This window comes from Psittacula echo (assembly GCF_963264785.1).
Source record: "Psittacula echo genome assembly, chromosome: 16".
In the NCBI taxonomy this organism is placed as follows: domain Eukaryota; kingdom Metazoa; phylum Chordata; class Aves; order Psittaciformes; family Psittacidae; genus Psittacula; species Psittacula echo.
Window position 1 is genome coordinate 10,821,489 of NC_137752.1, and position 27,099 is coordinate 10,848,587.

Sequence of the window (27,099 nt, forward strand, 5' to 3'; positions counted from 1 at the left end):
GCTGATGTGGCAGCAGGCTGGGGAGGACAGAGCTGCACGTCTGCATGTCCTGTTGCTGAGTGCACTGTTTTGAGGCTGTTTTGGAGTGGAGATCAGATTTTAAGAGAGTGTATGACTGCAGATGGTGCTTTAGTCACTGTCCACCCACCCTCTCTCTGTGGCAGATGATGGAAAAGCAGTTGGGGCTGTGCTGGGTGCGCTTGAGCTTCATGCCTGAAGCAATCTCACCTTGATCCTCCGGTCAGAGCCAGCCCCAGTCTTCACCCTGGGTCCATCAAAGGTCTGGGCAGTGTGTTCAGCTTCAGAAGCCACATCTCTTGAAGGAACGCTGAAGCTCTTCCATGGCACCACAGTTTGCTTGGCTGCAGCTGGTCTGGGTGGACAGGATGGAAAGTTCATAGGAGGATATTTTGGTCCAGTTCTGTTCCCTCATAGTCACAGAATGGTTTTGGTTGGAAGGGACCTTAAAGCTCATCCAGCTCCAACCCCCGGCCACGGGCAGGGACCCCTTCCACTGGAGCAGCTTGCTCCAAGCCCCTGTGTCCAACCTGGCCTTGAACACTGCCAGGGATGGGGCAGCCACAGCTCCTCTGGGCACCCTGTGCCAGTGTCTCACCAGGGAAGTTAAAAGGCCTCTGCGTTACAGAGCCTGGGTGTAGTTGGGGCATCGCCTGCATCACTGCAGTGCCTGAACACCCCGGCTGCTTCTCCTGCTGATGGACAGTTGGGGAAACTGAGGCATGGACATGCTGTGGCTGAACACAGACCCTGCACCCAGCCCAGGGCTGTCCTGGGCTGTCTGCAGCACAGACCTGGTGTCCCAGGACCAATGTTTCTTCCATGCCAGGATGCGATGAGGACACGACTCCCCAAGGGAGAAAGGGCTCCTGCTACTGCGGTGCCCTGAGGCAGAGGGTCTTCCTGGGAGGAACCATGTTTGACTCAGGGCTTCCCGAAAAGCCTGGGCATGCTGTGAGAGGCTGCGGGGCCCTGAGAGCAAAGGATGAATTTGGAGAGGAGAGTCTCCCCATGGGTGCAAGGCTGGGTGTCCCCATGTATGAGCCTTGGGACAGTCCCGGGTGATTTGGGTTACGATGCTGCCATAGTCCTGACGATAATGGTGATGATGATGGGTGGCTTTGAGCTGAGCACCCCCAAGGGTGCCCAGGTGCTTTGCCGGTGAGTCAGCACCCACTAGCCACCCTGGGGCTGCTGAAACCAGGAGGAGACGAGATTGTATCAGCCTGATGGGGGGCTGGTGTGATCAAAGGGCCAGGAGAGTACAATGCGGGGACAGGATAGCCCTTATCTACTGGCCCCATGGAGGTGAGAAGGGCCTCTGGGGTGAGGGGTGATGGGGTGGGTGGGTGCTGGGTGCTGCAGGGCTGGGTGCGGGCTGGGCAGGCACAGCTGGGGGCTCCCACGCAGCCCTTTGCTGGGGAATCCTCTCCTGGCAAACACTGGAGTGAGAAAATCGACTCTGATTCTTGCCTGGTCTGGGAAAAATCCCTTGGGAAGGGTTTGGGGGCAGAGGCGGGATGGCTGTGCTCGCTATTCCCAGGGAAGGTTTTGGGATGGGGGACCCACAGCATCCTCCCTCTCTGTCTACCTCATCCCTCCCCAATCCTGAGAGGAGCACCATGACCAGGGAGCTGCCCCCACACCACACACTCGCATGGGTCTCAAACATGGTCGTTTAATAAAATCTCCTGTTAAAAGAACTACATACAACAACAAAGGTGTGGGGAAGCAGCAGCCCATGGGCCGGGAGCAGCGCACAGGTGAAGGTGCTGTGTGCTGACGGGCTCTGCCCGCGGCCCCGGTCCCGCAGCACCACCGATCACCAGCACAGCCCGGCCACCGTGGCCCCCCCGCCTGTGCTGCCCATATGTGCAATGGCTCCTGAGTGTGCAAGGGGACACCCCCTGCAAGACACCACATGCATGCAACAGGCGACCTGCAGCTGGGACAGTCCACACCAGGAGCTGGACACGGAGCCACATCTGTGAAAAGCAACTCAAAGCCATTCTTATACTGGCCATGGCCAACGTACCTGGGAGGCTTTGGGGAACAGCACTGGGCTCTGAGCAAGGAGCTCTGGTGAGCCCAGACACACACATGGACAGTGGAGGGGTGCAGGGGTCTCTGGAGCCCAGGGGATGCCTGGGATAGAACAGCAGACACCGTCCCCTGCCATGGAGCCAGGCTCTGCAGGGCAGAGACTAGCACAGCAAACCCAGGTGCCTCAGATACCCCTCGCAGCCACCCGAGCTCCCGCCAGCCTCGCTCCTTCCTCCCCCATGGCTACACAGGCTCAAAACCAAACCCCTCAACCCTTTCTCTGAGCTTCACACTGAGCATCCCAGAGAGCTGAGCTCTTCTCTGAGCATCACAGAGGCCCTTGAGAGCTCAGTTGGCACCCAGGGCTGCTGTGAGAGAATCCTCTGCCAGCACAGCCTGGCATTGTTCCCAGGCCACAGGCACCAGGACTGCCTGCACCGCAGATCCCCAAGCACCAGCACCCCTAGAAGGGGATGGAGCCAGCACAGGGGCTGGGGCAGAGCCTCTGCTCCCGAATGGACATTGCAAAGGGCTGCATCTGATGGTGCATTCTGGGGAGGAAAGCCAGTGCCTGCCCCCACCTCGTGGAGCAGGACCCTGCTGCCAGGGGCTGCCTGGGCTGGGGAGGAGGGGACAGACCTGGCATAGGAACCTTTACCGATGCCACCCACCCCAGGGAAAGTCTCCACCCCTGTGAGAGGGGCTCTGGGAAGCTGGCAGCACTGACACCTTCCCTGCAGACCTCCACTGCCTCCTCTCCTGCTCCCCGACCCTCTCTCCATCCCTTTCCCAGCTGCTCTTGCATCAGTCCAGCAGCAACCAGGGCAGCAGGCGCTGCCTGGAAGCCAGATGCAAAGAGATAGCGCTGCAGCCTCCCCCCCCCACCCCCCCAGTTTCTGTGCCAAGCCAGCGGCCTCCCCACCATGGGGCTGGCACATCCCCGAGAGCAGCGAGCCAAGGGTAAGGCAGGGATGTGGTCACAGCAGGATCACAGCAGCAAAGAGGACAAGGATGCTGGAAACAGGGGCGATCCCCCCCTCCCATAGCTGTTAGTGGGTGTTTATTGGGCAGGCGTCGAACAGTCCGGCAGAGCCCCTTCACCCGGCTGCGGGTGCCCATCAGTGTGGTGCCGGGCACACAGTCTGTAGCGAGCTCAGGTCAGAGGGGTGTTACTGGTGCGACTTGGGGTTGGAGGGGTGTAAGGAGGAGTCGTCAAACAGCGGGTTCCTCACTTCCATTTCTCCGGTCTGCAGCGGCGGAGGGAACGGGATGGGAAGGAAAAGGCAGGAGGTCAGACACCAGCCAGGGCTGAGCGGGCCCATCCCCAGGGGTTTGAGTTTGAACGCCAGTGCAGCAGGGAAGGTGGGGGTAACTCTTGGGCTGGGATGGAGTGACTCACACCAGGACCCTGCCATCAACCCTTGAAAGGTGCTGCCTGCCTGCCAGGAGTGGCTGGGGATGCTGGCATGGGGTGATGGTGTGTAAAAGCCACGGGCCTGGGTGGGATGGGATCTCACAGCCTGGCTGGGGACCCCAAGACGGGACTCCCAGCCTGGCTGGCAGGATTGGGGTTCCGTGCCCAGGCTGCCTGCCTGCCATCAAGTGTCCTTTAATGGGCCTGTAAAGACCTAATGATGACCCTCAATCTGGGTCCTGATGGCCGGGCTCTGCAGCCATTACCATGTGAAAGGCTCCTTTTGGGTTTCTTTGTGCTCTTTGTACCCAGGGCTGTTAGGAGCTGCCCTTCCCCGGGGTCCCCTGCCAGCGTCCCCCCTCCATATTCCCCCCCCCCCCCCGCCCCAGCTTTAAGGGGTCATAGGTTCCTCGGTCCAGGCGCTGGGAAGGCACCAGGATGAGCTCCATGGTCCCAGTACCCAGGAGTCCGAGGTGATCATGTCCCTGATCATGGGTCTGCCAAGGGCTGTCCCAACTCCCTGCTCCCGGGTGTATGGGGCAGCACCCCCCAGGGTAAAACACCATGCCAGGACAGTCGGAGAGCTCCAGTGGGGGTTGGAACTAGATGATCATAAGGTCCTTTCCAACCCTAACTATTCCGTGATTCCATGACCTAGCCAGGGCACATGGGAGAAGCAGGGGTTGGACCATATCAGGGTTTGATGAAGGACATGTTGAAATGGTTCCTCGTCAGGAACTGCACATCCCAGGCATGGATCCCAACCCATAGATCCCCAGGTTGGATCCCACCCTGCATGCACAGGGTCCCCCCCGGCCACCCTGCACCCACCGTACCGGAGCCAGCCCAGGGCACTCATACACAGTGAAGTCTCCATCCTCATTCTCCTCGTCGGATGATGCCGAGTCTGGCAGCTTGGGCTCCTCTTTATGCCTGGAGAAAAGGACCAGAGAGCGGGTGAAGTCCAGGGGGATGACTGTTGGCACCCCAGTTAACAGCAGGGCATGGACCAGCGGCTGCTGTCTGCTCCTGGGCTGCTTACTTCTCCATGGAGAGCATCTGCTGCTTTTGGTGCTGGTAGTGGTACATCTGGGCGCTCTGAGCCAGTGTCTTGTCCCCAGGCTGCAGAGAGAGCAAAGACAGGGCCATGCAGGCTGGGCTGCAGGAGCCCCAGCTCTGCTGGGAGGGGGACCCCAACATGTTGGAAGCCCCTCAAACAGAGCACACGCCTGGCCTGAACACCAAACATATAATCAACTGGGTTGGAAAAGCCCTTTAAGCTCATCCAGTCCAACCATTAACCCAGCACTGCCAAGGCCACCACTAACCCATGGCACTGAGGCCTCGTCTCCACAATGTGTGAACCCTTGCAGGGACGGTGCCTGCAGCCCTGCCCTGGGCAGCCTGTTCCAATGCCTGAGCACCCTCTGGGGCAGGAATTGTTCCTCAGCTCCATCTAAACCTGCCCTGGTGCAGCTTGAGGCCGGTTCCTCTTGTCCCATCCCTTGTTCCTTGGGAGCAGAGCCCAGCCCCTCCTGGCTCCATCCTCCTCTCAGGCACTTGTAGGGAGCGATCAGGTCCCCCCTGAGCCTTCTCTTCTCCAGACTGAACCCCCCAGGTCCCTCAGCCCTTCCCCATCACACTGTGCTCCAGGCCCTGCAACAGCTCCATTGCCCTTCTTTGGCAACGCTCCACCACCTCAATGTCTCTCTTGCAGTGAGGGGCCCAGAGCTGAACACAGGATTTGAGGTGCAGCCTCACCAGTGCTCAGTGCAGGGGGACAATCAGTGTCCCAGTCCTGCTGGGTACAAGCCTTACCGAGATCTTGTCGTAGGGCAGGGGGCTGGCCACTCTCTGTGCGGAGTAGTCCACTTTCTGTGCCAGCCTGACCTCCTTCTGTAGCCTGCCGGAGCAGAGGACAACGCTCAGGAGCCACCACAGCCAATGACTCCATATGGGAGCCAGGGACTCCCATGGGCTCAGTCTCCCCACCCACACCCCTGTTCCCTGCAATGGCACCCATGACCGTAGCAGCCCCAGGCACAGCCACGTCTGTCCCGCTAGGCATGGAGTGTCAGCACCAGCACTGCAGCGATGCCTAATCCAGGTGTCACCCGCTCCCAGGAGGCTGTGCCTGGCACAGGGATGTCCCACTGGTCTCGTCCAGCCCTGACTGTAATGCAGGGCAGCTATTGCCTCTCCTCCAGCCCACCCCCCCCCCCCCGGGAAGCTCAGGAACAAGCTCCCCTGGGCACAAGGGCACACGGGCAGCCCCCAGCTCACCTGCACCAGCACACCCCGGCCACAACCAGCGCCGAAAGCCCGGCCAGTGTGCACACCACGATCAGTCCTGAAGGGTGGAGGGGACACAAAGGGATGCGTGAGCACAGCAGCATGGAGCCACCAGCCCACCCTTCCCCATGGGGACAGGAAGCCCCTTCCCATGAGCTACACATCCCCGAGGTCTCACCGAGCACCACATCGTCACTGGAAGGGATGGGGGATGCCTCCACCGGGTACTTCTGGATGGTGGCGGTGGTGGAGGTGGGGAGGGTGGTGGCTTCCTTGCTGCCAGTGGGACTCTGCTGCAGCAGCCCCAGTCTCAGCCCACTGGCCACATGCTGTCTGCTGCTGGCAGGGACTGGGGTGGCTGCAGGAGAAAGCAAAGGGTTGAACAGAGCAGCATCCGGGCAGCTCTGGAGGGCAAAGCAGCCTGGAGTGCAGGGCCTGGCTGCCATGGGGTCCCTAGCACCACTGCAGAGAGTGGTGAGAGCTGGAGAGCAGACACTTACACCTGAGCTTGCCATCCCTCAGTGGGTGGGAGCGAGGAGCCTCCTGCCTGGCCAGCACGTCTGCCAGGAAATCGATTTCCTTCTCCAAGGTGGAAAGGGACGTCCGCCCTGAGCCAGGAGAGAGCAGCATGAGCCGGGCATCCTGGGATATGCTCCCAGCCCCAGGACACCCAGAACCCTGCCGAGAAGGGGCCCACGTCCAGCACAGGCAATGGCAGGTGGTTTGAAGTCCAAGCACACTTGGATGGAGCCCTCCAGCACCACCACAGTCCCAAAGCCAAGACCTGGAATCTGCATATGTCCTTGATGCTTTTTGGATGCTTTTTACCCCACAAATGCTGGAGGCTGTGGGAGCAACAGCAGCCACAGCTCCCACCCCATGCCAGAGCCAGCAAGTACTGCAGAGCCCTGTAGGAGCAGGAGCATAGGGCCTGCCCCATGTCCCTGTGCTTTGGGGACTTACAGGGGTCCTGAGCGAGGAGGGACATAGGCTGGACCAGGAGAGACACCAGGAGAGCTGCCTCACTCTTGTGTGAGGGATGGGTCTGGCAGGGTGAATCGCAGCAGGGCTGTTCCAAGAGCAGGCAGGGCACATCTGAACACTGGTTTTTCTAAAATCCCAGAACCCCAGCCTGGTTTGTGTTGGAAGGGACCTTAAAGCTCACCCTGTTCCAACCCCTGCCACAGGCAGGGGCACCTTCCACTGGAGCAGCTTGCTCCAAGCCCCTGTGTCCAACCTGGCCTTGAGCACTGCCAGGGATGGGGCAGCCACAGCTTCTCTGGGCACCCTGTGCCAGCGCCTCAGCACCCTCACAGGGAAGAGCTTCTGCCTAAGAGCTCATCTCAGTCTCCCCTCTGGCAGGTTCAAGCCATTCCCCTTGGCCTGTCCCTACAGGCCCTTGTCCCAAGCCCCTCTCCAGGTTTCCTGCAGCCCCTTTAGGCACTGGAGCTGCTCTCAGGTCTCCCCTTCAGGAGCCTTCTCTTCTCCAGGCTGCCCCAGCCCAGCTCTCTCAGCCTGGCTCCAGAGCAGAGCTGCTCCAGCCCTCGCAGCATCTCCGTGGCCTCCTCTGGACGCGCTCCAACAGCTCCAAGTGCTGTTTCCGCAGAGCTGGACCAGGACTGCAGGGGGGGGCTCTCAGAGCAGACACCCCACATTCTCCTGTATGTTTGGAGGGCTGAAGCCACCCCAGAGCACAGCTCGCCTGGGGCTGCCAAGGAGCTGGTGGGATCCCTCACTCCAGCTGAGGATCTGGTTTCTGCCTAGCGCCCGGCAGGATGCAGCCCTTTTGGGGAAGGCTGCAGCGAGGACCACCGTGGGGCTGGCTGGGCATTCCATGGCTGGCTGCCACAGCCCATGCCCCAGCACAGTGTATGCCAGGGTTCCACCAAGCTCTGGGTGCTCCTGTGGCATGGGAATGGGCAGGACCCACATCCCAGCCTGGACAGTGCCCAACTAGAGTGGGAGAGTGCAGAGCAGGAGTGGAGCTGCTGTCCCCAGGGCTGCTGAGCAGAGCCAAGCTCTGGTCTCTCCACTGCAACTTTAACAGGATTAAACTCAGCTTCAAAGGCAGGAGATGTCCCCGTCCCCATCCCTGCTCCCTGTGCCACTGCCGCATTCAGGCGGTCCCCAGCGGGAAGCCCTGAGGGGAGATCAAGCCATACAAAGGGGAGGTGATACCGGCAGCTCTGTTCCAGGATGATGCAAGGTTATAACAATTGCAGTTCCTCGGGAATCCCGCCTCACGCTTCACTCCCAATGTTTGGAAATAAACCCCACTTCCCTCTGGAGCCAGGCATAAAGGCCACTCAGCCAAGTTGTGACTCAGAGCCACGCAAGCCAAGAACAGTTTAGAAGGGGACACTTTGCTTTAAACAAGTCATGAAGAGCCACTGTCTCCTGTTCCCTGTGTCCCCGAACTGCCCCAGCCCTCACCCTTGGCAGGAGCTGGAGCACCCCCAGCTCTTTGCACCCTGTTAATTTCACCCCAAAGCAATTTGCAGAGCAGCACCGTGGCCACACAGTGCCAGGTTTGGGCTGCGCCACCAGTGCTGTGCCCAGCAGCTGAGTGTCCTGGTGCCAAGGTGCCAGCACAGGGCCAGGCTCTCCCGATGGGCAGGGACCTGGCATGGGATGGCGGTGACAGCCCTGTGCCCCGTGGTGACAGCCTGGCTCTAGCTCCCTACAGCACCTGGGGAAAGGCCAGTCCTCATTCCCACAGGAGCGAAGGGACAGCCCTGCCCATGCTCATGTGTCACCATCAGGCCTGGGGATTGGGCACAAGGCTCAGCCCTGCTCTGGCACCCCTTGGCCTTCAACAGCAGATGCTTCAAGAGAATGAATGTGACATGGCTGGAAAAGGAAAAATAAAGCTGGAAAACCAGCAGGAGCAGCTCCCAGGTCACTCTGAGCCTCCCGCTGTGCCAAGCAGCACAAGGAAAGCCAGGGCAGCCACGCTGTTTGCTGTTTCCAGTGCTGCCAGCAGTGCCCTGTCCATCAACAGCTTCATCACCAAGTTCCCTGTCAGGGACTAAATCCCCACACCCCTGCTGTGTTTGGCCAAGGACACTTCCCCTGGTGATGCCACATCTTGCCACCCCCCTGCATCCACAGGGCAGAAGCTGCACTGGCACCAGTGGCAGCTCCCGCTGGGCACAGTGAAACGTAGGGCTGAGATGCTGGCCCAGAGCTGCTCCCCAGGGAGCAGATCCCAGATCTCTCAAGAGGAGCAGATCGGGGTGCTGACAGAGTCCCCCAGCTCCACTGCAGTGCATTGGGTATGCTGGTGGGCACAGGGTGCATGCAAAGCGGGCACAGGGCATGGAGGATGCAGGCTGTGCATGCACAAGGCATGCAGAGGGGCATGCAGGGCGCATGCAGGGTGCACACGTGGCTTGCACAGGACATGCAGTGGGGCATGCAGGGTGCACACGTGGCTTGCACAGGGCACGGGTGCCCTCTCATGGTGGATCTCACTGCCTGTCTGCACACAGCATCCAGCCCAGGGTCTTCCCCGGGCCTTCCCCCCTCCCCAGAGTCTCCAGGGCTCAAGGCTGGGACACAATGGGGGTCTGGAGAGTTACTGTGATGGGTCTGGGGACAGCAGGGACAAAGAAAGGACGCATGGCTTCCGCCCTGGGCAGAGGAGACCTGATGCTGACAGCCTCCACAGGAGGGCACAAAATTCCTACAAATCCACTGATTTCTGTAGTCCTGCCCTAGGACAGCCGATGTCCTCCTAGCTGCTGGCAGCACAGCAGGCAGGAAAGGGGGAATCCCCAGGACATAAGCCAGGATCCCGTTTTCCTCCTCTTCCCAACGTGCTTCCCACAGCCTGGGGGGTTCAGCCCTCACTCAGCGCTGGCTGGATCATGCAGGGACCAGGACCCACCAGCCCAAACCACACTACGCAAACCCATCACAGCACATTCAAATCTAGTCCTGGCAGGGTTTGGGGGGCTCAGACCCCTGCACAGGCAGCACCAGTGAGATGCAGGGAACAGGATGCTCCGCGCCACGAGGTCCCGTGTGTCCCGTCTCACCTCTGTGCCAGTGTCGCGCTGGGTATGCCAAGACACCCATGCACGCCGTCGCCAATGGCAGGAACATGCCACTCACATACATCGCTCTTCTGAGACCCCAAAACCGCTGCTTGTCACCCCAAAACCCTGCTCGTGGTGCCTCTCTGTAAGGGTATGATGAGGGAGAAGAGCCCTGGTGCCTTCCCACGCTCCTGCCGGGAGCCACAACCAATCGCAGGGATGACGGTGGCAGCTGCTGGGATCCTGGGATCGGCGTCACTGCCAGTCACAAACAGCTCAAGGATGCAGAACCCTTTAAAGGGGCTGCCCACGCTGCCCATGCTACCACACAGCGTGGGCAGCCCCTTTAAAGGGTTCTGCATCCTTGAGCCATGGCAGCCCCCCCCCCCCATTTGCATTGTACTCCCCTAAACACAGCTATTGCTGCTGTCAGACTGAGGTACCTATACGATGCAAAAGCACCCGTGGGATAAATTGGTGCCTCCCTGCCAAAAGGAGCTGGGCATTCCCCTGCCTGCTAAAATAGAGGATTTGGGAGGGGATCCCACTTTTTTACCCCCCCCAACTTTTGTTGCCAAAGCTGGTGGCATCACTTGAGACAACAGGATAAGGCTGGGAGAGACGCTGGGATGGGCTCTATTCATCTCCCAGTGTCCTCTCAGAAGATGCTACTGCACATCTCCATAACAAAGCTGGAGAGGACACTGCTGTGGTCCCACAGCAGCTGGCAGAGGATGCTACCGTGGTACATCTCTGCCAAAGATGGGCGAGGATGCTACTGTGGCTGCACCTCCCTGCTCAAGCCAGCACAGAGTGGGGTTGCTATGGAGATGCTGGCGCATGAGCAGCCCTTTCAAGAGGGGAATTTGCTCCCAGAGACTTTACACTAAAATATAAACCACAAACAACTACTAAAGCCATTTGGTACCTGGCAATGTGGAGCCTCTGGCAGGGTGCATCAGCCCTGCTCGCTGCCAAATGCCAAGGCTGGACCCCATCCCTGTGCCATCCCCTCTCATTCCCTGTGCCATCCCCTCTCTCATCCCTGTGCCATCCCCTCTCATTCCCTGTGCCATCCCCTCTCATTCCCTGTGCCATCCCCTCTCTCATCCCTGTGCCATCCCCTCTCATTCCCTGTGCCATCCCCTCTCTCATCCCTGTACCATCCCCTCTCTCATCCCTGTGCCATCCCCTCTCATTCCCTGTGCCATTCCCTCTCATTCCCTGCGCCATTCCCTCTCTCATTCCCTGCGCCATCCCCTCTCTCATCCCTGCGCCATCCCCTCTCTCATCCCTGCGCCATCCCCTCTCATTCCCTGTGCCATTCCCTCTCATTCCCTGCGCCATTCTCTCTCTCATTCCCTGCGCCATCCCCTCTCTCATCCCTGCGCCATCCCCTCTCTCATCCCTGCGCCATCCCCTCTCTCATCCCTGTGCCATCCCCTCTCATTCCCTGTGCCATTCCCTCTCTCATTCCCTGCGCCATTCCCTCTCTCATTCCCTGCGCCATCCCCTCTCTCATTCCTGCGCCATTCCCTCTCATCCCTGTGCCATTCCCTCTCTCATTCCCTGTGCCATCCCCTCTCATTCCCTGTGCCATCCCCTCTCATTCCCTGTGCCATTCCCTCTCATTCCCTGTGCCATCCCCTCTCATTCCCTGTGCCATTCCCTCTCTCATTCCCTGTACCATTCCCTCTCATTCCCTGTGCCATCCCCTCTCTCATTCCCTGTACCATCCCCTCTCATTCCCTGTACCATCCCCTCTCATTCCCTGTGCCATCCCCTCTCTCATTCCCTGTACCATCCTCTCTCATTCCCTGTACCATCCCCTCTCATTCCCTGTGCCATCCCCTCTCTCATCCCTGTGCCATCCCCTCTCTCATTCCCTGTGCCATCCCCTCTCTCATCCCTGTGCCATCCCCTCTCTCATCCCTGTGCCATCCCCTCTCATTCCCTGTGCCATTCCCTCTCTCATTCCCTGTGCCATCCCCTCTCATTCCCTGTGCCATTCCCTCTCTCATTCCCTGTGCCATCCCCTCTCATTCCCTGTGCCATCCCCTCTCTCATCCCTGTGCCATCCCCTCTCATTCCCTGTGCCATTCCCTCTCTCATTCCATGCGCCATCCCCTCTCTCATCCCTGTGCCATTCCCTCTCATCCCTGTGCCATTCCCTCTCTCATTCCCTGTGCCATCCCCTCTCATTCCCTGTGCCATTCCCTCTCTCATTCCCTGTACCATCCCCTCTCATTCCCTGTGCCATCCCCTCTCATTCCCTGTGCCATTCCCTCTCTCCTCCCTGTGCCATCCCCTCTCATTCCCTGTGCCATCCCCTCTCTCCTCCCTGTGCCATCCCCTCTCATTCCCTGTGCCATTCCCTCTCTCCTCCCTGTGCCATCCCCTCTCTCGTCCCTGTGCCCGTTGTGCGGCCAAGCTGGGTGCAGGTGCCATGGCTGCACCAGGAGCTCTTCAAGGCTCTGCAGCAGTGGGTGGAAGACCTTTGTGCAGGTGCCACAGGTGACCATGGGCTGCTGCTGCCTGGGGATGCTCTGCCCATCTCTGCCCACTGCTACAGCCCCTCAGCTCCCACGGGAAGCTGGAGCAGGGGAATCACAGCCAGAGCAGCCCCCGCTGCCTCCTGCACAGCCAGGCAGCGCTCCCACTCAGTGCTGCTGGTTCCAACCCTCCCACCATGGATGCTGGGCATCACCAGGGGAGGAGATTGCGTCCATAAACCACAGCCCAACATCTCAAACCAATGGGAACCAGGAACTGAAATCTCAAACAGCTCAGCCCCAGGATAGGTGGGGCCACAGAATGTCTGAACAAGTCACAGCATCGTGCACAGAAGCCGGCTCCCTGCTCCTGCAGGGCAGCCAGGCAGACCCCAGGGTCCCCGGCCTCAGGGCACCGCTGGGTGCTGGCAGGGCCCAGCAGCATGCATGGTCACTGGTGTGGATACACGACAGATAAGGAGCAGAATCAGGTCCATGCGCTCCCCAACAGCCCCACAACCACCCACAGTTGGAGCCTGGGGACAGAGGGAGCAGAGCTGCCATGCCCACAGGGACATGGCTGCTGTGGAGAGAAGCCAGAGGATGGGGAACAGGGCCAGGGGCTTGGTAATCTCCTGCAGCTGCACAGCTGCAAGGCAGCGCTGGGGCAGGGTTGGGGGCAGGTTTGCAAGCAGGGCAGGACAGGGCAGGGCAGAACAGGGGGGTTCACCTACCGCTGGTGGGGAGCTGCTTCTGGATGCATCGCCCATGCTCATCCTCCTGGAAGGAGGCCAGGCAGGGGCCACAGGCTCCCGAGCCTGGTGGGCAGAACTCCCGGCGCTGCAGAGCACAGTCCAGGCTCCGGGGACACGATGCTGCTGCAGGAACAGGAGACAGCAGGTCAGGAGGAGGGTCTGTCCATGGCCCCTCAGTGTGGGACCCAGCGCACCAAACAGCTCCCGCTGCATCCCATGTAAGGTGTGTGGATGTGCTTCACCGAAAGTGCCCCCTCGGCCCCCTTTGCCCTCACAAAGCCATAACTGACTGCAATTAAGCACAGGTACCAATGAGCTGGGAGGTGGACCTGGTGATCCTTAAGGGCCCCTTCCAACTCGAGGTATTCTATGATTTTATGACCTGTGCAAGGCAGGGATGAGCAAGCAGTGCCCATCCTCCCACATGGGACCCCAACCTCCACTGTCGCACCCAAGCCCCAGGGTGCTTCAGGACACCCCAAGTGTGCAGAGCTGGCAGTGACAAGTCTCCAGCCCCTGCCTGCACCACGCAGAGCAGAATGGCAGCTGAAATACAGCCAACACAAACTGACATGCGTGTGGTAGCTGTCAAACAACCTCCCGTCAAACAAGCCCCCCCCCCCGAGCCTCAGCGTGGCTGTGACAGGTCTTCACTGGGAGCAGCAGCTTCAGCTTCCATCCCTTTAGCATCATGACAGAAGAAACTGACGGGACCCAAACCTCCCCTGGTGACACAACACAGCTCAAACCTCTCTTGATGCATTATTAAGGATCTTGTTTCTGTGTCACACCTAGGGACTTCTCTGCTACCTGGGGACAGGCAGGAACCCCCATGATCTGACCCCATCCGGACCCAGCACACATTGGCAGTGCTGCCATGGCTAGGAGCAGCCTCCATTCTTTACCCCTCCTGGGGTAAAGCAGGACCTCCTGGGGGGACACAAAGTCCCCAGGTCCTATGCAAAGCTGAGTCCTGAGACCGGGTGATGGTGGCAAACCCTGTGCAGAGTTGGAGAGGGGAACCACAACCAGCCAGATCAGCGACGCATGAGGCCAGCGCAGAGCTATCACCTGTAGCACGGGGCTGTGGGGACATTCTGGGTCCTGGCTTTTGATGGCAGCAGGAGCTGCTGGGACGGTGACGCTGCCAACGGCAAGAGCACAGTCATCCCTCACTGCCAGGCTGGTGGCAGTGTGAGCTGGGTACCGCCCACTGCACCCCTGCCCTGTGCTGGGCACGGCTGGATGGAGCGCAGCTCCCAGCCCTGCTGCTCTCCTCCAGGGGTGGCCATGCCCTCAGCTTTCTCACAGTCAGAAGTGCACCAGGGCTCCCACCGGGAGCGGGGCCAGACCTGGAGATGAGTCACAGCTCCAGCCCCATCCCACGCTCCTGGCACCAGCACTGCCCAGCCTTCACCTGCCCACACCAACACCATCTGCCTGTTCCTGTGCCGGGGGGCAGTCCCAGGGACAGCTCTGGTGCAGCTCTGCACCAAACAGCTCGTGAGCAGGTGCACGTCAACTTTGGGAACTCCCCCAGCATCCCTGTCCCCACAGGCACAGCACAGTGGAGTGTACCAGCACGGGATGGAGCCACCAGGACTAGGTATTAGGCAGAAGTTCTTTCCTGTGAGGGTGCTGAGGCGCTGGCCCAGGGTGCCCAGAGAAGCTGTGGCTGCCCCATCCCTGGCAGTGCTCAAGGCCAGGTTGGACACAGGGGCTTGGAGCAAGCTGCTCTAGTGGAAGGTGTCCCTGCCCGGGGCTGGGGTTGGAGCTGGATGAGCTCTAAGGTCCCTTCCAACACAAACCATTCCATGGTTCTATGATTCTATGACCACTGAGGCAGCTCTACACCCCCAGCAGGGGTGTAGTTACTGAGCAGAATGCCACCCCAAGCAACACATGAGATGCCACCCACAAGAAATCCCTATTTCACCATTAAACTACTCACTGGAGGGTGCAACCAACACCAATGACCCCCAGGCTGCACCCAGACCGCTCCCCACTGCACCCCATGGCGCACTGCATTCAGTGCCAGTGTGAATGGCAGTGACAAGGAGCAGAGAGCTGCCCTTGCTGCAGTGGTTCTCCTGCGGGCAGGGTTTTCCCATCAGCTGCACTTGGGGTTGGCTGAGCCCACACCAGGTCCAGCAGCCTGGAGAGGATTCCTTGGGGCCGGGTTTGCCTCCCAGAGATGGAGCGGGGCTCAGCCCAGCAGCTGGGGGAGAACTAGAGCTGAATGGGAAAAGAATCAGGTGTTCAGACACAGCAATTAGACTGGACCCAAGCGCCTGCCCCGGGCTCGAGATCAAGGCCGCTTTGTTCAACCATCACAAAACAGGCTCCAGGGCAGGAGGAGGTTCTGCACTGCACAGGCCCCATGTGGGGATGTGCCACATCCTTGTGGGGCACCGGGTGTGACAGTGGAGCCCCCCTGCCTGTGCCATGGGCTTGTGGAAACATGTCCCCCCGAGGCAGGTGCTGCCGAAAGCTGTTCCCTGGTGGGATGAAGCCACCCCAGCATGGGACCCCAGCAGTGCAGCACCCTGCAGGATCCAGACAGGGCAGCCCTGACCAGAGCCCAGCAACGGTTAAATAAAGGCAGCCTGGCACACAGCAAGGTCGTTATCTCTGTTTGAGGAACGAGCTGTGCTTGCCCAGCTGTCGCAGCCTGGCATTAGCAGTGAGACAGGCAGCATGAAGCTGATGGAGCTCCCCGTGCGCAACCAACTGGTGGCTGGCGAGCAGCCATCGCAGCGTGGGCACCCTGTGGAGTGGGGGTCCCACGGTGGCTTTGCCGCTCTCTGAGCCCACCCCAAAGGTCAGCGGTTGCTCCCTGGCCAGGCTGGGTGCTGCAGACGAGCACTGCCACAGGAGCACTGCCGACCCCAACCACTGCCATCCCCCAACCTCACTGTCCCTCCCTGCCCCACAGGTGTCCAGGAGGCCGGTGCCACCCTGCCCAGCGCTCCAGCAGGCACATGGTGGGGTCCTGCTCCTATTCCGGCAGGTACCTGATCCTCCCCACCACTCCTTGGCTTCCCCAGCATCCCGGTCATGGGTCCCTGCTCCCAACCCAAGGTGGTGGCACAGCACATGAGTTTCATTTCCACACTGTGCTACGGCCACGCTGCCTGCCTGTAGAATCATGGAATGGTTTGTGTTGGAAGGGACCTTAAAGCTCCTCCAGCTCCAACCCCTGCCACGGGCAGGGACCCCTTCCACTGGAGCAGCTTGCTCCAAGCCCCTGTGTCCAACCTGGCCTTGAACACTGCCAGGGATGGGGCAGCCACAGCTTCTCTGGGCACCCTGGGCCAGCGCCTCAGCACCCTCACAGGGAGGAGCTTCTGCCTAAGAGCTCAGCTCAGTCTCCCCTCTGGCAGGTTAAAGCCATTCCCCTTGGCCTGTCCCTATATGCCCAAACACCAGTGCATATCGTGCCAGGGCCAGCTTGCAGGCTGCAGCCTCTCAGTCTTGCCTCTGCTCCTGTGGGGCTACTGCTAAGTCTGAGAGAATTTTGGACACCCCTGTTTCTGCCATGTCCCCTGTTTGGCACCAGAGCAGCCCAGCATGGCTGCTGTGGGACAGGAGGTTCGGCCTGGCCATAGGTGGATGGGAGATGTGGACGCAGTGGGGTGACACAGACCCACCTGCAGGACAATGCAACCCGGCTGTAAGGCAAAGCAAGAGGAACATGCAGTAACTGGAGTCTGAAGGCAGCACTGGCCATGGCTCAGCCAGGACACTGCTGGCCAGACGTGCAGGGGGATCTGGAGGAGGGGGGTGCTCCATCCCACCGCTGCTGGCACAAACCTCCAGCGAACCCAGCACCACCAGAGGTGAGCCGTTAACAGGGGCTCTATGCTGGGACACGCCTCCAGCGCAGCAGGCAGGGTGGGTGCCCGCAGGCAGGACAGAGGCAGGAGCTGAGCCCAAGGTCAGCAGGCGAGACACGGAACACAAACAGCGGGGGAGCAGGAGCGGCCCCCGCGCAGGAGGAAATGGGGGCGTGCGAGCGTGGGGGGGGGGAGCTCAGGACAACCTCCCTGCCCCAAGGACCCCCCGGGAGAGGGGCTGGCCTGGCCAGGCAGGGCACGGAGCCGCTGTGGGCACAGCCCGGGTGAAGCAGTTCTACACCCGCCACAGCTCAGCAGTGAGTTGGAAAGACAAATCAGCTGGGGAACACATCCGGGAGGGCCGGGCCCGCCCCTCCTGCTCCCTGCGCCGATGGGGAGATAAAGTTAACGTCAGAGGGCAATTCATCAGGGCTGGTGCTTGCACGGTGCAGCGCCAGCGCCCAGAGGATGGACTCGGTGCCAGCAGCATGAGCTGGCAAAGCCCGGTGGGCACAGGACATAGCTCCTGGGGTGGTTTGGCTACTGAGCCAGGGCATGGGGCCACCGCAGGAGGTGGGTGTTGCTGGGTGCCCGGGGAGCAGGGGTGCAGATCTCTGTTCCCATCTGAGCCTCCATGCACTGGTACAGGGCTGCAGCCGAGGGCTGGCCACGGCCGAGGACACAGTCGGTCCCTGACAGGGGCTGCAGCCTGGGCCCCGCAGCAGTGCAGCAAGTGCCAGCTCCACACCAAGGTCACTGCTCCTCCAGCCAGACGATGTAAGACCTGCTGTGGGACCTGCCTGCCCCCTGCCCACCCCCCACCGCCTCTGCTGTGAGCTGGCACTGGCTGGGGCTCTCACAGCTCTGCAAATCGCTCCTGGCTCTGAATGACTGGAGACAGCCTCAGGCAGGGCAGGAAAGAAGGCAGGCAGAGGGGCAGGCAGGCAGGCAGGTGAGCAGATGGATGCGCTGCCCCACACCACACCCCAGCCCCTGAGGTTTTGCTTCCCTCTGCCCACAGCCTCCCTGAGGCAGGGGCTCCTGCCAAGCAGCAGGCAGAAACAGGGGGGCTGAGACACTCCCATGCCCCAGCTCCGCACACCCCTATGCCCATGGACACAGCCTGGAGCTGGATGCTGGGGGTCAGCCAGGGGGCCCTGGCACCCTGCTCTGCTGCCCACATGCATCATGGGCAGAGCCCACTGTGGTACCAGCTCTGCCACCACCGGCAGCCCCATGGGAGCCCCGTGTTGCTGCCGCTGCTCACATCACATCACATCACCACCGTGCTGCTGCCCCTGCAGTGCAGCAGAGGATGGAGACCCCTCCTGCACGGAGGCAGCTCCCGCACACTCCAACCCCGCACATGGGGAGCAGGGGATGCAGCCACATCACACCACTCCTGGGCACAGAGGGATGAGGCATGGCCCCCCCGCAGCAGCAGCAGCACACGCCAGCCCTCGGGACAGCATTTGGCAGCGCAAAGCACTTGTTTGCTTTGTGCTTGGTCAGGTTTGTCCAGGCAAAGGCGACGTGCCACCGCGTTTCCCGTCCCTGAGCCCACTGGGGCTCACGTACCAGCTTCCAGCTTTTCCGGTTCAGCTGGGCTTTATCCAGCTGATAAAGTGCAACAGCAGAGACGTCCCCAGCATGGCTGGTGTCACAGCTGAGGGACAGTGCCAGCAGCCCTGCGCCACGGGAGGGGTATGTGTGTATCTCCACAAGGACCCCTCAGCAGCATCCCTACCGCCCGGATGCACCCTGCTCCCACCAAGGGGATGGTTCTGCCAGCAGCGCCCCCACCCAGGAGCGATGGAAGTGCCACCACGAGCAGTCACCTGGGTCAATGCCACTGCTGCAGGCAGGGCTGCTGCCTATGGTGTGCACGCAGTGCTGGGAGGAAACAGAGCTAGTGTAGGGGAGGCAGGGGCCTGTGGGAGCATGGGGGCTGCATGGCAGCGGAGACGGGAGCTGCGCCAAGGGCAGCTGCCTGCTGCAGCCCTGAGGCCATCACAGTGGGCCCCCAGAGCCTGGTCCCCCTCCAGGGTCAATGCCAAGGGGCAAATGGAGGGATAGAAGAGGCTGAGCCAGGCTGCCCCAGAGGTGGGAGAACACCCAGCTCTTCACAAACCCAAATACTTCACCTCCCCGACTGCTGGCGTTACTGCAGAGCCCGTTTACAAGCAGCCCCAGAACCTCAGCTTGCTGCTGTGGTCCTGGGAAGCACAAGGCAGCCTCCTCCTGCCAGGCTGAGGGAGCCATATTTTGTGTCATTGCTCCTCAAGCCTCTCAGATGGCTGGAAAAATCCCTGTTCCCTGCCCCAAGACCCACCTGGCACACCAGGGGAAGACTGGGGCTGCAGGAAGGGGAGATGCCACCTGGATGGATGGAAACGGCTCTAGCAAACCACAGCCCCAGATCCACAGCTGGGACCAGGCAGGGCCAGGATGCAGTAGAGGATGCAGCTCTCTTGCCTGTAGCAGGTGAGGAGGACACTGAGCTGGCAAGACCCCTTTGTCCCCATCCCAGCCATTCCCAGGCACTGCTGGCTCCGGCTCTGGCTTGCTGCCCCCTTGAGCTGTTCAGGGCAGCTCCAGACTGCTGGGGTGACACGCTGCCTGCCCACCCTGCTGCACCCTGCAGTGCCAGGGCTGCTCCAGCCACAAGTTCTTTGCTTCAGGTATTCAGGATGAGAAGAAGAAATAATAATAAAAAATAAATAAAACGGGATCCCAGATGCTCTTTGTAATTTCCTTGGTGCTGCCCACCCAAACCTGCCACTGGCTCTGCACTGCCAGTCCTAGCTCTGCTGGGTGTGCACCCACCGGTACCAGGGATCCCATACTGTCCCTGATGCCACCGCACGCCAAAACCACCTCATTGTTCTTTCAGTTCAAACTACCCACTCTCAGTCGTGTTGATCAGATTTTGTGCCAGCAAATACCAGCGGGCCATGTCCCTGCCCAGAACCCATGGGGCAGGGGTTGAGGTTGGGGGTTTTAGTTCTCTTGTCACTGGCTCTGAGGTTTGGCACTGTGTGACGGGCAAAATGCGGTGCTCAGGCCATGGCTCAAAGCACCACCACAGGCAGGAGAGCAGCGTGCGATGCTGAGTGCACAGCACCATGGCTCCATTGGCAATGGGGATGCCCCGGCATCCCTGCAGTGGGCAGCGCAGTGCAGTGCCAGCAAGCAGGGGACAGGCAGCACTGGCACCACTGTTGCGCCACACATGCCCTGTGGTGGGGGGTTTTGCAGCTCTTCTGAGCATGAACCCATCGGAAGCCACAAGCAGCCTTGAGTGTCCTTGTCTCCTTACTGACCGATGGGCAGGGCAGAATGCACAGAGCCCTGTCTGCTGCCCGGTGAGCCACGGCCACCAGTGAGTTGTCCCTGCAGACCCGCTGCTGCCCACCTCCAGCCGAGCCCCCGAGGCGCTGCCACGCCAAGAGCCCGTGCGGCCACACTGGCACAGCTCGGCCATGGTGTCCAGCCATGCTCCTGCTGCTTGGCTGCAAACACCCCCCAGAGCAGCAGCTCCCACGAGGCACTGCTATGCCTGTGGGGCCAGATGCTCTTTGGCAAAGCCAGAGCTCTCCCACTCCTTGCTGCGTCCCACGCTAACACAGACATTCTGCAGCCCTTGCTGAAGATGCACCGATAGGATTTTGCTGATTGAACACTCTCGGGCAGCTCAAAGGTGGCAGCAGCAGCACAGGGAGCTCCACACAGGGTAGCGGGTCCCCATCCTGCCCCCACCATCCACCCCACAGCCTCAGTGCTTCCAACAGCCCATCAGCCTGAGATGGGGGCTTGGGGACACAGACACCCACCAAGAGGTGCCAGGGGCTATAGGGACTGATCTTTATGGCTTTCCAGCAGCTTGGGGACCCCCGGGCGGGCAGTCCATGTCCTGGCACACACGCAGGGCAGAGGCAGGCTGAAGAGCTGGGGCCGCATCACTGCACCCAGTGCTGCCTGCGCTGACTCAGACACCAGCAACAGACCTGCGGGACATGGGCAGAGAGCCCAGGAAACGGGGACCCAAGGGAGGCACAGCCGCTTCCTGGGCTGCTGGGAAAGGGCTGCAGGCGGTGCCAAACAGCCAGACCCAGATTTCTGTTGCGCTTTATCCCTGCAGGAGGCAGCCAGCTCGGGGGAATGCTCTCCTTCTCAGCCCGGAAGTCAAGAATTATGCGGCAGGATGGGTCACATCACTGTGGCTCACTGGGGCCACCCGGCTTAGTGGGTGGCTGGGAAATAATCCCCAACAGATGCGAGATGATGAGCTCTGAAGGCAGAGCTGCTCCTCCTGCATGTCAGAGCTGCAGGATCTCCAACACGCTCCTCTGCGGGCCCCAGTCAAGCCTCGCTGGCAGCCATGGGTGCTCTGGGTGCACAGAGAGAGCGGCACCATCCCCACCTCTATTGCTGTCTCCTTTCTGTAGGAGGGGAACAGGGGGCCAGAACACAGGGGACCCCAGTGCTGAGCAAAGTCCCTGCCAGCACACCAGCTGACATGTCACCTCTTGTCACCCAGCAGACGGGATGGGTCACAGAATCCCAGACTGGTTTGCGTTGAAGGGACCTTAAAGCTCATCCAGTTCCTATCCTTGGCCACGGGCAGGGACCCCTTCCACTGGAGCAGCTTGCTCCAAGCCCCTGTGTCCAACCTGGCCTTGAACACTGCCAGGGATGGGGCAGCCACAGCTTCTCTGGGCACCCTGGGCCAGCGCCTCAGCACCCTCACAGGGAAGAGCTTCTGCCTAAGAGCTCATCTCAGTCTCCCCTCTGGCAGGTTAAGGCCATTCCCCTTGGCCTGTCCCTACAGGCCCTTGTCCCAAGCCCCTCTCCAGGTTTCCTGCAGCCCCTTTAGGCACTGGAGCTGCTCTAAGGTCTCCCCTTCAGGAGCCTTCTCTTCTCCAGGCTGCCCCAGCCCAGCTCTCTCAGCCTGGCTCCAGAGTAGAGCTGCTCCAGGCCTCAGAGCATCCTCATGGCCTCCTCTGTACACACTTGACCAGGTCCCTCCACCAAAGAGCAAACCTCCCTCCCGGAAAGCTTTGTCACCCTCTGTCCACACAGAAAGGACCCCAGCAACACCCCCCAGGGTGCACTGGTTCGAGCAGGCAGCCCACAGAGCTCCAGTGCTCCGGAATGGGAAGAGGCCGGGACTGGGACCTGCTCCAGCTGTGTTTCCTTCCTCCAATTCAAAGCGCACTCCAGGCACTTCATGGCCAGTTTCTTCCCGTTGCAATTCTCGTTAGCTCATGTAAAACTAATTATAGGCCTGAGGCTGCCACTTGCTGCTCTGCTCACGCACAGCAGCAGCAGTCAGAAAAGCCCAGACACAGGAAGAAGATGTGGCAGCAGCAGCACTGGGGCCGTGCCATGGGGTTTGGGGGGTATTGGGGGTAGTCATCTGGGGGGATCCAGTGCACCCATCAGGGATAGACCTGGAGCCCCCCATGGGAATAAAGCACTGGGGCATTGTGTTTATGGGATTAACACAGGCACAGGACTGATGGCAGCTCCTGTCCCCAGTGCCTTGCGCCTGGAGAGAGGCCAACCTGTCACCCCTCCTGTCCTTGGCACCCCATCACCTCTCTTGTCCCCAGCAACCCGCATCAACCTTCCTCTTCCCAGTGTCCCACTGTGCTATCACCTCTCCTGTTCCCAGCATCCCCAGCTCTCTCCTCTCCCAGCACACTATCCACCACACACATCCCTATCACCGCTGCCGCACTGTCACCCCTCCTATCCCCAGTGCCCATTGCCTCTCCTATCCCAAATATCCTCATCACCCCTCTAGACCCCAGCACCATCCACCTCCCTGTCCCCAGTGCCCCCATCATGTTGTCATCCCTCCTGTTCCCAGTGTCCCCCCCGGCAGAGCTAAGCTGATTTAATTCTTAATACCCCCATGGCCCAGAAGAGCTGTTTCAGGCAAACATCCCAGATTCATCTTCCCCTTTGCACTGCGGGAAGAACCCAGGTGCCCCTGGGAACAGAGGGGTCCCTGGGAAGGGGGGCAGCCCCAGGGACCCCCCCAGGCAGTGCAGCCCAGCTGTGGGGTTAGGCCAGGATCCTGCTCCCTCAAGATCAACTGCAGACCCCAAGTCCACACTTGGAACTGCCAAGGAGGTGGCTGATCCGAAAGGCCTGACCCTGCACCAGTAACCCCAGCATCTTCCAGGCTCTGGGACTGCCATGTCTCCACCCTGAGCTCCAGCTCTCCCCAGACCAGCACCTGCAGGGCACAGCTGGGGTGCACACGGGTTTGCAGGTCCCCAGCAAGCTGCAGTGAAAGGAGAGGAGGAATTTTCACTGTGTCTTTTCCATAGACTCTTCTTCCTTGATGCTGACCACACTGGGAATTGGGATCACGGAGAGTGGCGGCCTCTTTCCATCCATTTCCACCTGGTCTCCACCATGATGCTCCAAGAAGGGTTTGGAGCTGCTCCAGTGTTCACAGTGATGGTCCCCAGGGACAGTCCACTGCACCCTGACCCTGCCATGGCTCCCAGTGGCTGCAAAGCACATTAAACAGCAAGAGATGGACAATACACCATAAGCAGAGCTGTGAGGACCTCATAGGGGATGGCTCTCCCCTTGCTGTGCCCAGCTCTGGATCCTGCACTACCATATGGCTGGGGCAGCCGGTATCAGCACCAGCATTTGTGCTCCCACCTGCATCCCTGAGGAGCAGCACCAGGAGGAAAGGCAGCGAGGAGTCGCTGATTCACACGTGGCCAAATGGGTCACTTGGACTGGAAAGGGCCACTTGTTTTCTGCTGAGGAGTTTCTCTGGTGTTTCTGATGTCAAGTGCTGGCTGTGGCAGCTGGGCTGAGCTTTTCAGGGCTATTAACAAAAGAGGTTCTTGCCCATCAGCTTTTTTTTTTTTTTTTTTTTTTTCTAAATACTAATACTAGATGAAATTTGGCAATGAAATTCCTTGGGAAGGGGTGAGAACTGCCACTAATGCTCCAGGAAATGCATCCAGAAAAGGAGGCAAAGCAGTGCCCAAAGCCGGGTGTGCTGGATGGAGACACGTGGGGAAAACACAACTAAGGAGCACCAGCCAAAACTGACCCACCACAGCACCGCCTCCAGAGCAGCTGCTGCCCTTCCTGCAGCTTGGACCAGGCACGATGAGGATGTACCCGTGCCATGTGCTGCTATGTCCCAGGAGATGGCATCTATTGCAGAGGCCTCTGGGCTGCAGAAGGTGGGGAGGAGGAGATGCCAGCCCCCGTTTGAAGAAGCTTTGCTGAAGCTGCAGAGACAGGAGGATGTGGGTATGATGGTCCAGGACCTTCTCCCCCAGCAATCTCCTTACCAGCTCTACCAGCACAGAAGTGTGGGAGCTGCCCCTGGCCCTGCACCTCCAACCTTGCAGAGAAAGCCCAGCTCTGCCCCATCTGCCCCGGAAGGGCAATGATAAAATGGGAAGAAGCAGCCAACATTTCATCTGCCCTGCCATGCTCAAGGGGGAAGGCTGCAGGGACAGGACAGCAACTCCTTTCCCTGCTCAGCATCCCAGAGATGCTCCTCCGGCTGCCCCAGTCATCCCAGGAGAAACCAGCCCAGAACTCCCCACTGCCACATGCTGCACAATCCCAGCCTCCCAGCAAGAGGATGCTGCCATCGGCATTTCCAAACGGTACAACAACATGACTGGAAACAGCGCAAAGAAACCATCCCCACCTTCACTTGAGCTGAAAATCCCAACCCCACTTGTGCCGACAGACCCAGCCAATAGGGTGGGAATGGGGGTGAAGGGGAAACTCTGCTCCCCTCCCCGTGCCAGCTCCGAGCAGCCCCACGAGGGGTCCCTCCGCAGCAGCGCTGCCAAGCCGGTTTATCCCACCTCAACCCCTTAATTCAGAGGCAGTAGAGATTATGCGGCTGCACCAGTCACACGGATCTCCTTCCTCCCATAGCAGCCTGCGTCACTGGTACCCCCAGCCAGGCCACCCTGGCCTGGACACATGGGAAGAGGAAGAGCGCAGGAGCATCCCCACCTCTGCCTCCAGCCCCCAGCACAGAAAGACCCGGATGATCTGAACCATTGGCAGATTTAAAACAAATAAAGAATCGTATTGTACCTCCTCACTCTGCCTTGGAACACAGTGCGTCTGACTGCGAGCCGGAGCAAGGAGAACAATATGGGATCCACAAACAATGCTGGGAGCCAGGAGGAGCTCCCCAGACCTGGGGGCCAGCGAGGCGGAAAGAACCTGCCTGGAGACTGGAGACACGGCGTCCCGCAGGCCGGGACACGGCACCCGCTGCTGGTGCCACCAAGAGCAGTGCAACGCCGGGGGCTTCCCAGGGCTTGTTGGGCGGTGTTTATGGCTCCGCACACCTCAGCAGCAGGCACAGAGTGAGGGGACACGGCACAAGGCAAGTGCAAGACCCACCGGGAGGGGCAACGCTCTGACCCAGACTCCAAAACTAAAAGAAAACCCCAAACCAAACCAGAACCAAACCAAAACAATCCTTAGGGAAAAAGTGAGAAAGGAAAGGAGGTGCTGCTGGTGGGGAACCAAAGCCACGCATGTGTTTTACCCCAGGGGAGACAAGAAACGCTGCGGTCACCAGTACAGTGCTGCGGGGCAATGCTGCTGCTCCCTCAACCCCGGCGGGTGGGTGAACAGGGTGCCCTGGGTCCGGTGCGACCCCCCCGGCACACAGCAGCAACCACCGCAGTTTGTGTTTGTTTTCCTGGTTTTATGGTTTTTCCCCATAAAGGTGCTTCACGAGGGCCCCGCGGCAGGGCCTCTCCCCCAGCTCACGCTCTCTCCCCGCTCTACGACAGGCCCCATCTCTGTGGGTTCCTCCTGACACCCCAAACCGCAGCCGGGGTCACCCCTGCTGCCTGCAGCAGCGGGGGGAGGGCGGTGGCGCTGCTCGACCCCGGTACCGGGGGAAGCGGGGAAGGCGGGGAGGATCAAACACAGGGTGGGCAGCGCAGAGGGGACCCAAGAGCAGTTCGCACCGCGCTGCCAGTCGTGGGGGTGCCGAGCGGCCCCGAGCCCACAGCAGCATCTCCGCTATGCCTGGGTGGTGCGTGGGGCGGCGGTGCGGGGAGGGACCCGGGGGCTGGGAGCCCGAACGCCGGTGGATGCGGATCGCTCGCGGGGCTGGGGGAAACAACCGCACCGGGATCGCGGCGGGAGGGGCAGCGCGGATCCCTCGGGAAGGGAACAGGAGCATCCGCGGTGCCTCGTGGGGGGGGAAGGACACGGGGGTCACGGGGCAGCCCCGCGCACGCACTCACCGGCACGGGCGAGGCGCGGTCCGCAGGCCCCGAGCGCGGGCAGCAGCAGCAGCAGCAGCGCTCCGCGGCGGGCGGCGCCCCGGGCAGACACCATCGCGCGCCGGGCGGTGCGGGCCGCGGGCGGCGGGAGCGGTGGGAACGGCGGGGCGGGGCCGGGGCGGGGCCATCCGGCTGGGAACGCCCCCTGGGGGGGTGGAGCCGCGGCCCCGCCCCTCCTGCAGCACCGCCGGAACCTTCAGCGCATCCCGCATCGGTCCAGCCCATCCTGCACATCCCTGCGGGCCCGAGGGGCTGGATCCCGCTGGCCGGGGATGGACACATCCGCGGTGGTGGCGGGATCGCGGGGCGGGGGAGTGGTGATGGAACACTGCACCCAGCGCCACAGAGGAGGCCGCGGGGATAATGCAAGGGCTGGAGCAGCTCTGCTCTGGAGCCAGGCTGAGAGAGCTGGGCTGGGGCAGCCTGGACAAGAGAAGGCTCCTGAAGGGGAGACCTTAGAGCAGCTCCAGTGCCTAAAGGGGCTGCAGGAAACCTGGAGAGGGGCTTGAGACAAGGGCCTGTAGGGACAGGCCAAGGGGAATGGCTTTAACCTGCCAGAGGGGAGACTGAGATGAGCTCTTAGGCAGAAGCTCTTCCCTGTGAGGGTGCTGAGGCGCTGGCACAGGGTGCCCAGAGAAGCTGTGGCTGCCCCATCCCTGGCAGTGTTCAAGGCCAGGTTGGACACAGGGGCTTGGAGCAAGCTGCTCCAGTGGAAGGGGTCCCTGCCCGTGGCAGGGGTTGGAGCTGGAGGAGCTTTAAGGTCCCTTCCAACCCAAACCATTTTCTTAGTCTATGATCCCTATGTTGGCATTAAGGCCATCAGTGAGGCATAAACTGAGGCTTAACCTGTCCCCAAACCACCCTCCTTTAAGCATGAGCTTTTTCCAGC

At 60.7% G+C, this 27,099-nt stretch overlaps 1 protein-coding gene across 1 annotated transcript; it reads right to left on the reverse strand.

Annotated features, from left to right (window-relative positions):
• Positions 1-3,230: 3,230 nt before the first annotated feature.
• NPDC1 (neural proliferation, differentiation and control 1) lies at positions 3,231-26,265 on the reverse strand (the record flags this gene model as incomplete). The annotated part of the gene is made up of 9 exons (XM_080630697.1): positions 3,231-3,308; positions 4,312-4,408; positions 4,518-4,597; positions 5,294-5,378; positions 5,759-5,825; positions 5,946-6,125; positions 6,268-6,375; positions 13,034-13,177; positions 26,172-26,265. The coding sequence occupies 9 exons, from the start codon at positions 26,263-26,265 to the stop codon at positions 3,231-3,233; spliced, it is 933 nt and encodes a 310-aa protein (XP_080486823.1).
• Positions 26,266-27,099: the final 834 nt, after the last annotated feature.